Source organism: Chiloscyllium plagiosum, unplaced genomic scaffold (assembly GCF_037043375.1).
Source record: "Chiloscyllium plagiosum isolate Xiang-an unplaced genomic scaffold, Cpla_swu_hap1 HiC_scaffold_2, whole genome shotgun sequence".
Classification (NCBI taxonomy): domain Eukaryota; kingdom Metazoa; phylum Chordata; class Chondrichthyes; order Orectolobiformes; family Hemiscylliidae; genus Chiloscyllium; species Chiloscyllium plagiosum.
Window position 1 is genome coordinate 117,652,217 of NW_028270140.1, and position 13,898 is coordinate 117,666,114.

Here is a 13,898-nt window from a genome sequence, read left to right on the forward strand (position 1 = left end):
GAGATGGCCTATGTGCTTCTTGTCAACATGATTGAAGCATAGAAGATCCTGATAGACCTTGATGGGGTAAATATGGAGAGGATAGTTTCTGTTGTGGAGAATCTAGGACTAAAAGATAGTCGCCATAGCCTTGCTGGACCAGAGTACTGCTCTGTCATTAGAAAGAGAGAGATGACTGGTGGTAGTGGTGGTGGGTCACCATGTGTTGGGTGAGGGGAGCGGTTGAGATATTACTATTTCATGGTAACCTCAGCCAGTGTGGGGGTTGAACCCACACTGATTGCTCACATTCTAGATTAGAGTGGTGCTGGAAAAGCACAGCAGTTCAGGTAGCATCCGAGGAGCAGGAAAATCGACGTTTCGGGCAAAAGCCCTTCATCAGGAATAGAGCACTATTCCTGATGAAAGGCTTTTGCCCGAAACGTCAATTTTCCTGCTCCTCGGATGCTGCCTGAACTGCTGTGCTTTTTCAGCACCACTCTGATCTAGAATCTGGTTTCCAGCATCTGCAGTCATTGTTTTTACCCTGATGGCTCACAGTGCATTGCAAACTAGTCGCCTGTGCTAGCTAATTTGTGTGTTGGGTTATGGTCCCTTTAAGGCTTTGCTGCCACTAACTGATCATGTGACCAAGTTGCCTGAAGATAAACAAGAGTAGCGTTTCCACAAAAGGTTAATTATACAGATGGCTGCTGGTTTCAACCAGATTTTCAGTTTACTACAAGCTTGCCGTGGGAAACATCTTTTTCAAGTAGACTTGAGATGAAATTCTGTGTGCTAGTAAAAATAATTTAAACCACCAATTAAATGAAAAACTCCCAATAGTCAGTTAGACTTCTGGTTTGGCAATATGAGAGGAAGGGGATAGTTTAAGACTTCATAGTTAAAGTATATTAGAATCAGAAGGCTTGCGAGCCGAGTTGGGTATGCTTCGGATGCCAGCAACACCTTGTTGAGCTGCAAATCTACAATGGTGGGATGGTTGGAGACGGTTTGAAGGGACAACCTTGCTGTAAGCCCTTGTACAAATCGTTGAAACTTAATTAATCGGTTAAGTCTGATTTGACTTGAATTGTTGGGGATATTAGTAAAATGGATTTAGAAGGTAGTTTTGGCCTAAAGAATAAGCATTTTAATATCTTTAGCATGACTGCCTATTTAAAAGAGAGTGTAGTTACTGGTATTCATTTTGTAGTTTGTGTAATAATTGAAAAAACTCATGAATCTTGTGGCTTCATTCTTTTATGGCTACTGGGCCACCAAGAACAAGGGTTTGCATTTGATTAATGTCTTTAAGTATCCAACAGTGCCTCACAGAAGAGTTATGAAGCACAATTTGATACTCGGCTATGTAACGAGACATCTGGCCAATGACGACAAGAACGCAATGTAAAGCTCGTTCTGTTGTAACATGTTTCGTTAACGTGAATTCGCTGTAACACGATTGAAAAATTGGGTACACTGTTTCTAAAGCGTGTGTAGGCTGTAATGCGATTATGTCACTTACCGCACAATTTTTCTATAATGTGGGGTTGCACAAGAACGCAACCATTGCGGTATAGAAGCACTACCTGTAGTTATAATCTAAGATACATTGCCTGAAAAGGAGAAGAAAACAGATTCAATGATAACTTTCAAAAGAATAATTAGATATATTTGTGAAAAGAAAAAAGAATGCATGGCTGTGTGTTAAAGCATTGGGCTGGGGTTATCGGATAGCTCTTTAAAAATGGTAGCACAAGCGCAATGGACCAAATGATCTCATTCTGTATGTATCATTGTATGATTCCATGACATTGTGTGCTTTATACTGACATTTTGTGCAAAATTGAATAAATGCATCTTTCATTGACAATTCATATCTGAATTGTTAAATGTTCTTAAGTACTTTGAAGGATATATAAATCATTGAGTGATTAAAACTGCACTTTGGATAAATTCTGATTGATCAGACCAATTGTAAGAGGTTATTGAAATTAACATAGAACATAGAAAAATACAGCGCAGTACAGGCCCTTTGGCCCTCGATGTTGCACCGATCCAAGCCCACCTAACCTACACTAGCCCACTATCCTTCATATGCCTATCCAATGCCCATTTAAATGCCCATAAAGAGGGAGAGTCCACCACTGCTACTGGCACGTCATTCCATGAACTCACAACTTGCTGAGTAAAGAATCTACCCCTAACATCTGTCCTATACCTACCACCCCTTAATTTAAAGCTATGCCCCCTCGTAATAGCTGACTCCATACGTGGAAAAAGGTTCTCATGGTCAACCCTGTCTAAACCCCTAATCACCTTGTACACCTCTATCAAGTCACCTCTAGACCTTCTTTTCTCCAATGAAAACAGCCCCAAGTGCCTCAGCCTTTCCTCATACGATCTTCCTACCATACCAGGCAACATCCTGGTGAACCTCCTCTGCACCCGTTCCAGTGCCTCCACATCCTTCCTATAGTATGGCGACCAAAACTGCACACAATACTCCAGATGCGGCCGCACTAGAATCTTATACAACTGCAACATGACCTCAGGGCTCCAGAACTCAATTCCTCTACCAATAAAAGCCAGTACGCCATATGCCTTCTTCACCGCACTATTTACCTGGGTGGCAACCTTCAGAGATCTGTGTACATGGACACCAAGATCCCTCTGCTCATCCACACTACCAAGTATCCGACCATTAGCCCAGTACGCCGTCTTTTTGTTACTCTTACCAAAGTGAATCACCTCACACTTACCTACATTGAACTCCATTTGCCACCTTTCTGCCCAGCTTTGCAACTTATCTATATCCCGCTGTAACCTGACACATCCTTCCTCACTGTCAACAACTCCACCGACTTTCGTATCATCTGCAAACTTGCTCACCCAACTTTCTAGCCCCTCCTCCAGGTCATTTATAAAAATGACAAACAGCAATGGTCCCAAAACAGATCCTTGCGGAACACCGCTAGTAACTGCACTCCAAGATGAACCTTTACCATCAACTACTAGCCTCTGTCTTCTTCCAGCCAGCCAATTCCTAATCCAAACCTCCAACTCACCCTCAATGCCATATCTCTGTATTTTTTGCAGTAGCCTACCATGGGGAACCTTATCAAACGCCTTACTAAAATCCATATACACCACATCTACCGCTTTCCCCTCGTCCACCTCCTTAGTCACCTTCTCAAAGAATTCAGTAAGGTTTGTGAGGCACGACCTGCCCTTCACAAAACCATGCTGACTATCCTTAATCACATTATTCCTCCAGATGTTCATAAATCCTATTCCTTACAATTCTCTCTAAGACTTTGCCACAACAGAAGTGAGACTCACCGGCCTATAGTTACTAGGGTTATTCCTCCTCCCCTTCTTGAACAAAGGAACCACATTTGCTATCCTCCAGTCTTCTGGCACTATTCCTGTAGGCAACGAGGACATAAAATTCAAGGCCAATGGCTCTGCAATCTCCTCCCTTGCTTCCCAGAGAATCCTAGGATAAATGCTATCAGGCCCAGGGGACTTATCTATTTTCACCCTTTCCAGAATTTCCAACACCTCTTCCCTACATACCTCAAAGCCGTCCATTCTAATTAATTGTGACTCAATATTCACATCGGCAACAATGTCCTGTTCCTGAGTGAATACTGACGAAAAGTATTCATTCAGTGTCTCCCCAATCTCTTCAGCCTCCACACGCAACCTCCCACTACTATCCTTGACTGGACCTATTCCTACCCTAGTCATTCTTTTATTCCTGAGAAATTAAGTTTTGGAATTGATGGTTATGAAATGAGAAATATTCATTTTTGACATTTGTTTTCTATTACAGACAAAAGAAGAAGTGGCAGGAACCTTGGATGCTGTACAGAACATCCAGAGCATCACTCAGTCCCTGCAGAAATCAAAAGAAAACTACAGTGTCAAGTGTGTAGAATATGAAAGATTAAAAAAGGAAGGAGCAACACAGAAAGAAATAGAAAAAGTAAGCTCTATAAACAATCTGATAAAGAAAAAAGATAGAACTAATAGCCCAAGATTTTCTCTGGTTGGAAGAGAGGTCCCGATTAAAGGGATCAAAAGAAGATTGGTGGAGTTGAACACTTGTGCAAGAATACTCAGAATAGTAGGAAAATAATTATAAATTTAATGTGCTGTTGTTAGTCATGTGCAAATCATCCAGCCATTTAGATGGGGGAAAAGACACCCTGTGAATTGCAGAAAAAAACAGAAGTCATCTATTCTGCTGTTTTACCCCACAGAAATGGGAGCTCCTTATCAACAAAATTGCTGCATTAGTGCAATAAATATGAATTGCACTTCCTGTTTCTGCAGTAAGTTTGAACTTTTATACAACAATACAAGAACTGAAATGATCAAAAATAAAAACAGAAATTGCTAGAAAAACTCAGCAGGACTGACAGCATCTACGGAGAGAAAGCAGAGTTAAATCTTTTGGGTCCAGTGACCCTTCTTCAGAACTGTTTGAGGCTAGGAAAAGGTTGGCATAAATCCTGAAGAAGAGGTGGGGAAATTATATGGTAGATGGGGATAGAGCCCAGAGAGAGAGAGAGAAAGAGAACAACAGTTGGTCAGACAAAGGAATTGGTAAAGGTCAGTCTGGGAGAATCAACAGCTGCTACTGGGATTAATGGCTGACAATGGGTTGTTTGTGGTAGCAACCCATGTGATGACAAGGCTTAGCATGTGGATTCGGGGTGAGAACATGGGAGAAGATGTTCAAGCCCTCAAATTATTGAGTTGCTATTGAGTCCTAAAGGCTGCAAGGTCCCCAAGTGGAAAATGAGATACTGTTCTTCCAGCTTGCGTTGAGCTTCACAGTTCACTTCAGCAAGCCCAAGACAGAGATATTGGTCAGGCAGCACGGTAGTGTATTGAAGTCACAACCAACAGGAAGCTCAGGGTCATTTTTACTGAGAGAACGTAGGTGTTCTGCAAAGTGGTCACCCAGTCTGCATTTTGTTTCCCCACTGTGGAGCTGACCACATTGTGTGCAGTGAATGTGGTAGACTAGATTGAGCAGTGAGGAAGGAGGAAGTAAATGAACAGGTGTTACACCTTCTGCAGTTGCATGGGAATGTGCTATAGGAGTGTGAGGAGATGTTGGGAATGGTGGCAGAATGGACCAAAGTGTCTTGGATGAAAGGGTCTGTGCAGAAGGCTAACAAAGGAGAGGAAGGGAATATGTATGTAATGGTGGTATCCCTCTGGAGGTGGAAATAGTAGCTAATGATCCTTTGGATGTGGATGCTCATGGGGTGGTAAATGAGGACAAGGGATACATTTTCACTGTTGTGGGAGGGAAGGGAAGGGGTGAGGACAGAAGTGCAAGAGATGAGTTGGACATGACTGTCAGCCCTGGTGGTGAGGAATCTTCATTTGAGGAGGAAGGTGAACATGTGGAAGGACCCCTTACAGAAGTTGGTATCATTGGTGTCGATGTGACAGAGATGGTGAAACATGGAGAATGGAATAGAGTCTTTACATGAAGCAGGGTATGAAGATGTAAAATCAAGGTAACTGACAGTCAGTGGGTTGTTGTGGATATTAGATTTCTAGAAATGGAAACAGAGATGTTGAGGAAGAGAAAGGAGGAATCAGAGATAGATCAGGTGAAGTGAGAGTAGGGTGGAAATTGGAAGCAAAATTGATAAATCTTTCCAAACCAGTTGAGAGAGGGAAGCAGCACTGATGATATAATTGATGTACCAGAAAAAGAGATGTGGGTGGGGAACTGACTAGGACTGTAGTAATGAATGCGGTAAATCTCCTAGCAGAGCGCTTTAGGGAACATCTCCGAGACACCCGCACCAATCAACCAAACCGCCCCGTGGCCCAACATTTCAACTCCCCCTCCCACTCTGCCGAGGACATGGAGGTCCTGGGCCTCCTTCACCGCCGCTCCCTCACCACCAGACGCCTGGAGGAAGAACGCCTCATCTTCCCCCACGGAACACTTCAATCCCAAGGCATCAATGTGGACTTCAACAGCTTCCTCATTTCCCCTTCCCCCACCTCATCCTAGTTTCAAACTTCCAGCTCAGCACTGTCCCCTTGACCTGTCCGGACTTGTCCGACCTGCCTAGCTCCTTTTCCACCTATCCACTCCACCCTCTCCTCCCTGACCTATCACCTTCATCTCCTCCCCCACTCACCCATTGTACTTTATGCTACTCTCTCCCCACCCCCACCCTCCCCTAGCTTATCTCTCCATGCTTCAGGCTATCTGCCTTTATTCCTGATGAAGGGCTTTTGCCCGAAACGTCGATTTCGCTGCTCGTTGGATGCTGCCTGAATTGCTGTGCTCTTCCAGCACCACGGATCCAGAATCTGGAGTAATGAATGTTCCACCTATCCCACAAAGAGTCAGGCATATCTGGGGTACATGCAGATACACATGACCACACCTTTCCCCAAAGAAAGTGAGAGGAGTTAAAGGAGAAGTTGTTCAAAGTGAGGACGAGCGTGGCAGAGGAGAATAGTGAAGGATAGGGATGTTTCAGGCCTTTTTTCCAAGATAAAGCAGAGAGAACTAGATCATCTGATGGGGGATGGATATGTAAAGGATTGCACGTCCATGTTGAAGAGGAGGTGTCTAGATCCCACGGGCTGAAAATTTTGAAGCTGATGCAAAGCATTAGAAGATGAGAGAATCTAAGTGGGAAGGGATTGAACAAGGGGATGAGAAAATCGAGTTGAGGTAGGAAGAGATGGAGTTCTGTGGGGCAGGGGCAGGCAGAAACAATAGATCAGTCTTGGCAGACCTGTTTATGGATTTTGGGAAGGTGATAATCCCCAACCCCATACAGCCCATTTCTATGAACTTGGAGTTGGTCAAGGGGTGATACGAGATGAAATTAAATTAGTGACTGTTGTTCAACACAATAACCTAGTGTTCAATGGTGGAGTCATGATCTAGGGGGAGATGGGAGGAATCTGAGAACTGGAACTCAGCCTCTGCAATGTAGAGGTTAATCTGCCAGACAATAATAAAGTAGCCCTTGTCAGCAGGATTGATTAAAAAGTCAGGGTTGGACCTGGGAGCAGAGAGTCATTTTATTCAGCTCAGAGGGAGATAGGTTTGAATTGGTAAAGGGAAAATTGAGGTGAGCAATGTCATGTCAAAAGTTGTTGATGAATCGATTAAAAAGCCAGAGGGAGGGTCCAGGTTGGTTAAGGGGTCTGTGGGATGTGGAGAGGACTCTTAACCAAAGAAATAGGTACAGAGGTGGAAGCAACAGAAGAAGAGTTCATTGTCATGTTATGCCCAAAATTCATTGAGGTGGAGGTACACAGGGATAAAACGAAGACTTTTGCTAAGTATAGACCGTTTAGCATCAGAATGGAAGGTCAGATGGGATAGTAAGTACTTGACAGGAGGTCATAGAGTCATACAGTTGTACAGCACGGAAACAAACCCTTCAGTCCAACTCGTCCATGTCGACCAGATATCCCAACCCAATCTAGTCCCACCTGCCAGCACTCACCCCATATCCTTCTAAACACTTCCTATTCAAATACCCATTCAGATGCATTTTAAATGTTGCAATTGTACCAGCCTCCACCACTTCCTCCACACACGCACCACCCTCTGCGTGAAAACATTGCCCTTAGGTCTTTTTTATATCTTTCCCCTCACCCTAAACCTAAGCCCACTTGTTCTGGACTCCCCCACCCTAGAGAAAAGACCTTGTCTATTTATCCTATCCATGCTCCTCATGATTTTATAAACCTCTCTAAGGTCACTCCTCAGCCTCCGAAGCTCCAGGGAAAACAACCCTAGCTTATTCAACCTCTTCCGATAGCTCAAATCCTCCAACCCTGGCAACATCCTTGTAAATCTTTTCTGAACCCTTTCAAGTTTCACAACATCCTTCCGATAGGAAGGAGACCAGAATTGCACGTAATAGTCCAAAAGTGGCTAACCAATGTTCTGGATAGCTGCAACATGACCTCCCAACTCCCGTACTCAATACTCTGACCATTAAAGGAAAGCATACCAAACGTCACCTTCGCTATCCTATCTACTTGTGACTCTACTTTCAAGGAGCTATGAACCTGCACTCCAAGGTCTCTTTGTTCAGCCACACTCCCTAGGACCTTATCATTAAGTGTATAAGTCCTGCCAATGTTTGCTTTCCCAAAATGCAGCACCTTGCATTTATCTAATTTAAACACCGTCTGCCACTCCTCAGCCCATTGGCTCATCTAATCAAGATCCCTTTGTAATCTGAGGTAACCTTCTTCGCTGTCCACTACACCTCCAAGCTGCAAATTTACGGACTATACCTGTTAAGCTCATCCAAATCATTTACATAAATAACGAAAAGTAGTGGACCCAGCACCGATCATGTGGCACTGCACTGGTCAGAGGCCTTGAGTCTGAAAAACAACCCTCCACCACCACCGTCTGTCTTCTACCTTTGAGCCAGTTCTGTATCCAAATGGTCAGTTTTCCCTGTATTCTGTGAGATCCAACCTTGCTAACCAGTTTCTCATGGGGAACCTTGTCAAACACCTTACTGAAGTCAATATGGATCACGTTTACTGCTCTGCCCTCATCAATCCTCTTCGTTACTTCTTCAAAAAACTCAGTCAAGTTTGTGAGATATGATTTCCCATGTACAAAGCCATGTTGACCATCCCTAATCAGTCCTTGCCTTTCCAAATACATGTACATCCTGTCCCTCAGGATTCCCTCCAACAACTTGCCCACCACCAATGTGAAGCTCACCGGTCTATAGTTCCCTGGCTTGTCCGTACCACCGTCCTTAAATAGTGGAACCACGTTAGCCAACCTCCAGTCTTCCAGCACTTCACCTGTGACTATCGGTGATACAAATATCTCTTAAAGGAGCCCAACAATCACTTCCCTAGCTTCCCACAGAGTTCTCGGGTACACCTGATCAGGTCCTGGGAATTTATCCACTTTGATGCATTTCAAGACATCCAGCACTTTCTCCTCTGTAATATGGACATTTTTCAAGATGTCACCATCTATTTCCTTACATTCTATATCTTCCATGTCCTTTTCCACAGTAAATGCTAATGCAAAATACTCATTTAGTATTTCCCCTATTTTCTGCGGCTCCACACAAAGGCTGCCTTGTTGATCTTTGAGGGGCCCTATTCTTTGAGGAGAAAGTGAAGACTGCAGATGCTGGAGATCAGAGCTGAAAATGTGTTGCTGGAAAAGCGCAGCAGGTCAGGCAGCATCCAAGGAACAGGAGAATCGACGTTTCGGGCATAAGCCCTTATTCAGGAATTCCTGAAGAAGGGCTTATGTCTGAAACGTCGATTCTCCTGATCCTTGGATGCTGCCTGACCTGATGCGCTTTTCCAGCAACACATTTTCAGCAGGGGCCCTATGCTTTCCTTAGTTACCCTTTTGTCCTTAATGTATTTGTAAAAACCCTTTGGATTCTCCTTAACTCTATTTGCCAAAGCTATCTCATGCCCTCTTTTTGCCCTCCTGATTTCCCTCTTAAGTACACTTCTTCTGCATTTATACTCTTCTTAGGTTCACTCGATCTATCCTGTCTATACCTGACATATGCCTCCTTTTTCTTAATCAAACCCTCAATTTCTTTAGTCATCCAGCATTCCCTATACCTACCAGCCTTTCCTTTCACCCTAACAGGAACATACTGTCTCTGGACTCTCGTTATCTTATTTCTAAAGGCTTTCCATTTTCCAGCCGCCCTTCTACCTGAGAACATCTACCCCCAGTCAACGTTTGAAAGTTCTTGCCTAATACCAGCAAAATTGGCCTTTCTCATGTTTAGAACTTCAACTTTTAGATCTGGTCTATCTTTTTCCATCACTATTTTAAAACGAATAAAATTATGGTCGCTGGCCCCAAAGTGCTCCCCCACTGACACCTCAGTCATCTGCCCTGTCTTATTTCCCAAGAGTAGGTCAACGTTTGCACCTTCGAGTGTGTTGCTGGAAAAGCACAGCATGTCAGGCAGCATACGAGGAGCAGGAAGATCGATGTTTCAGGTCGGAGCCCTTCATCAGGAATGTTGAAGGGTTCCGGCCTGAAACTTCGATTTTCCTGCTCCTCGGATGCTGCCTTACCTGCTGTGCTTTTCCAGCAACACACTCTCGACTCTGATCTCCAGCATTTACAAACCTCACTTTCTCCAAGTTTTGCATCTTCTCTAGTAGGTGCATCTGCATACTGAATCAGAAAATTTTATTGTACACACTTAACAAATTCCTCCCATCTAAGCCCTTAACACTATGGCAGTCCCAGTCTGTTTGGAAAGTTAGAATCCCCTACTATAACCACCCTATTATTCTTACAGATAACTGAGATCTCCTTACAAATTTGTTCCTCAATTTCCTTCTAACTATTGGGGGGCGGTCTATAATTCAATCCCAGTAAGGTGATCATCCCTTTCTTATTACTCAGTTCCATGCAAATAGCTTCCCTGGTTGTATTTCCAGTGATATCCTCCCTCAGTACAGCTGTAATGCTATCCCTTATCAAAAACTCCACTCCCCCTCCTTTCTTGCCTCCCTTTCTGTCATTCCTGTTGCATTTGTATCCTGGAATGTTAAGCTGCCAGTGCTGTCTATCCCTGAGCCACATCAGTGAATTTAATACACGCCGTGACGTCGAACACTTCTTCCACCGCCTCCGCATCCAAGCTTACTTTCTCAATCAGGACTCCCGCCCACCTTCTGAGGACCCCTTCGCCCACCTCCAACACACTGCATCCACCTGGACACCCCGTGCTGGCCTATTACCTGCCCTCGACCTCTTCATTTACATCTGCCGCCAGTACATTAATTGCCTCATCCTGTCTACCCCCACTCCAACCTCTCACCCTCACAACGCGCAGCCCTCCAATCCCTCTGCTCCAAGTTTGACCTTACCATCAAGCCAGCAGATAAAGGGGGTGCAGTGGTAGTCTGGCGCACTGACCTCTACACTGCTGAAGCCAAACGCCAACTCGAGGACACCTCTTCCTACCGCCCCCTCGACCATGACCCCACCCCCCCAAACCATCATCTCCCAGACCATACAGAACCTCATCACCTCAGGAGATCTCCCACCCACAGCTTCCAACCCCATAGTCCGGGAACCCCGCACTGCCCGGGTCTACCTCCTTCCCAAGATCCACAAGCCTGACCACCCTGGCCGACCCATTGTTTCAGCATGCTCCTGCCCCACTGAACTCATTTCTACCTACCTCGACACTGTCCTATTCCCCCTAGTCCAGGAACTCCCCATATATGTTCGAGACATCACCCACGCCCTCCACCTCCTCCAAGACTTCTGTTTCCCCGGCCCCCAACGCCTCATCTTCACCATGGATATCCAATGCCTCTTCACCTCAATCCGCCATGATCAGGGCCTCCAAGCCCTCTGTTTCTTCCTCTCCCGACGTCCCCAACAGTACCCTTCCACCGACACTCTCATTCGTCTGGCCGAAATGGTCCTCACCCTTAACGATTTCTCCTTCGAATCCTCCCACTTCCTCCAGACCAAAGGGGTAGCCATGGGCTATGCCTGTCTCTTTGTTGGCTACGTAGAACAGTCCATCTTCCGTAATTACATTTTTTACAAACCCACTGACTCCCACAGCTACCTGGATTACACCTTTTTCCACCCTACCTCCTGCAAAAATGCCATCCCATATTCCCAATTCCTCCGCCGGATCTGCTCCCAGGAGGACCAGTTCCACCACAGAACACACCAGATGGCCTCCTTCTTTAGAGACCGCAATTTCCCTTCCCACGTGGTTAAAGATGCCCTCCCACGCATCTCGTCCACATCCCGCCCTCAGACCCCACCCCTCCAACCGTAACAAGGACAGAACGCCCCTGGTGCTCACCTTCCACCCTACCAACCTTCGCATAAACCAAATCATCCGCCGACATTTCCGCCACCTCCAAACAGACCCCACCACCAGGGATATATTTCCCTCCCCACCCCTTTCCGCCTTCCGCAAAGACCGTTCCCTCCGTGACTACTTCGTCAGGTCCACACCCCCCCTACAACCCACCCTCCCATCCTGGCACCTTCCCCTGCCACCGCAGGAATTCCAAAACCTGTGCCTACACCACCTCCCTCACCTCCATCCAAGGCCCTAAAGGAGCATTCCACATCCATCAAAGTTTTACCAGCACATCCACTAATATCATTTATTGTATCCGTTGCTCCCGATGCGGTCTCCTCTACATTGGGGAGACTGGATGCCTCCTAGCAGAGCGCTTTAGGGAACATCTCTGGGACACCCACACAAATCAACCCCACCGCCGTGTGGCCCAATATTTCAACTCCCCCTCCCACTCTGCCGAGGACATGGAGGTCCTGTGCCTCCTTCATCGCCGAGCTCTCACCACCAGACGCCTGGAGGAAGAACGCCTCATCTTCTGCCTTAGAACACTTCAACCCCAGGGCATCAATGTGGACTTCAACAGTTTCCTTATTTCCCCTTCCCCCATCTCACCCCAGTTCCAAACTTCCAGCTTAGTACTGTCCCCATGACTTGTCCTACCTGCTTATCTTCTTTTCCACCTATCCACTCCCCCCTCCCCCCTGACCTATCACCTTCATCCCCTCCCCCACTCACCTATTGTACTCTATGCTACTTTCTCCCCACCCCCACCCTCCTCTCACTTATCTCTCTACCCTTCAGGCTCTCTGCCTGTATTCCTGATGAAGGGCTTTTCCGCAAAACATAGATTTTACTGCTTCTCGGATGCTGCCTGAACTGCTGTGCTTATCCAGCACCACTCTAATCTAGACAATTGCTATGATATCCAAGTCCCATGTTCCTAACCATGTCCTGAGTTCATCTGCCTTCCCTGTTAGGCCCCTTGCATTGAAATAAATGCAATTTACTTTATCAGTTCTACCTTGTTCTCTGCTTTGTCCCTGCCTGCCCTGACTGTTTGACTCACTTCTTTCCTCAATTGTTCCAGCCTCAGATTATCTCTTTCCTTACTATCTCCCTGGGTCCCAACCAGTTCCCCCGCCCCCGCCAACATTACTATTTTAAATCCTCCCAAACAGCTCAAGAAATCTCCCAGCCAGTATTAGTCCCCTTCCAATTCAGGTGCAATCCGTCCTTCTTGTTCAGATCACTACTACCCCAGAGGAGATTCCAATGATACAAAAATATGAATCCTTCTCCCATACACCAGCTCCTCAGCCATGCATGCATCTGTTTTATCCTCCTATTCCTGCCGTCACTAGCTCTTAGCACCAGGAGTGATCCAGATATTACTACTCTCAAGGACCACCTTTTTAAATTCCTGCCTAACTCTCTGTAATCTCCCTTCAGAATCTCAACCTTTTCCCTTCCTATGTCATTGGTTCCAATGTTACAATGACCTCCTGCTGGCCCCTCTTCCCCTTGAGAACATTCTGTCCCCTCTCTGCGACATCCTTGATCCTGACACCAGGGAAGCAACACACCATCCTGATTTTTTTGCTGCTGGCCGCAGAAACATCTGTCTGTATCTCGGACTAGAGAGTCCCCTAACACAATTATCTCTTGGAACCCAATGTACCCCTCATTGCAGTAAAGCCAGTCTCAATACCAGAAACTTGGCTGTTCGTGCTACTTTCCCCAAATAATCCATCACTCCCTATTTTTTCCAAAACAACATACTTGTTTGAAACGGGGATAGCCACAGAACACTCCTGTACTACCTGCCTACCTCTCTTACCTTTCCCTAGAGTTAACCCATCTATCTGACTTTATCTGGGATTTTTCTCTCTTCCTATAACTGCCATCTATCACACCCCCTTGCTGTTGTAAATTCCTCATTGTCTCTTAACTGTCGCTCCAACCGTTGCATTCGATCTGATAGGATTCGTAACCAACGGCATTTATTGCAGATATAATCCTCAATAGCATGTAAGCTGT

The 13,898-nt window shown here is 45.6% G+C and overlaps 1 protein-coding gene across 7 annotated transcripts in view; it reads left to right on the forward strand.

Annotated features, from left to right (window-relative positions):
- Window positions 1–13,898, forward strand: part of fcho2 (FCH and mu domain containing endocytic adaptor 2) — a 210,887-nt gene that overhangs the window by 53,065 nt on the left and 143,924 nt on the right. For all 7 annotated transcript variants that reach the window (XM_088000048.1, XM_043707669.2, XM_043707660.2 and 4 more), the window contains exon 5: window positions 3,821–3,973. In XM_088000048.1, coding sequence (XP_087856174.1) covers window positions 3,821–3,973 — 153 coding nt within the window. The remainder of the gene's footprint in view (window positions 1–3,820; window positions 3,974–13,898) is intronic.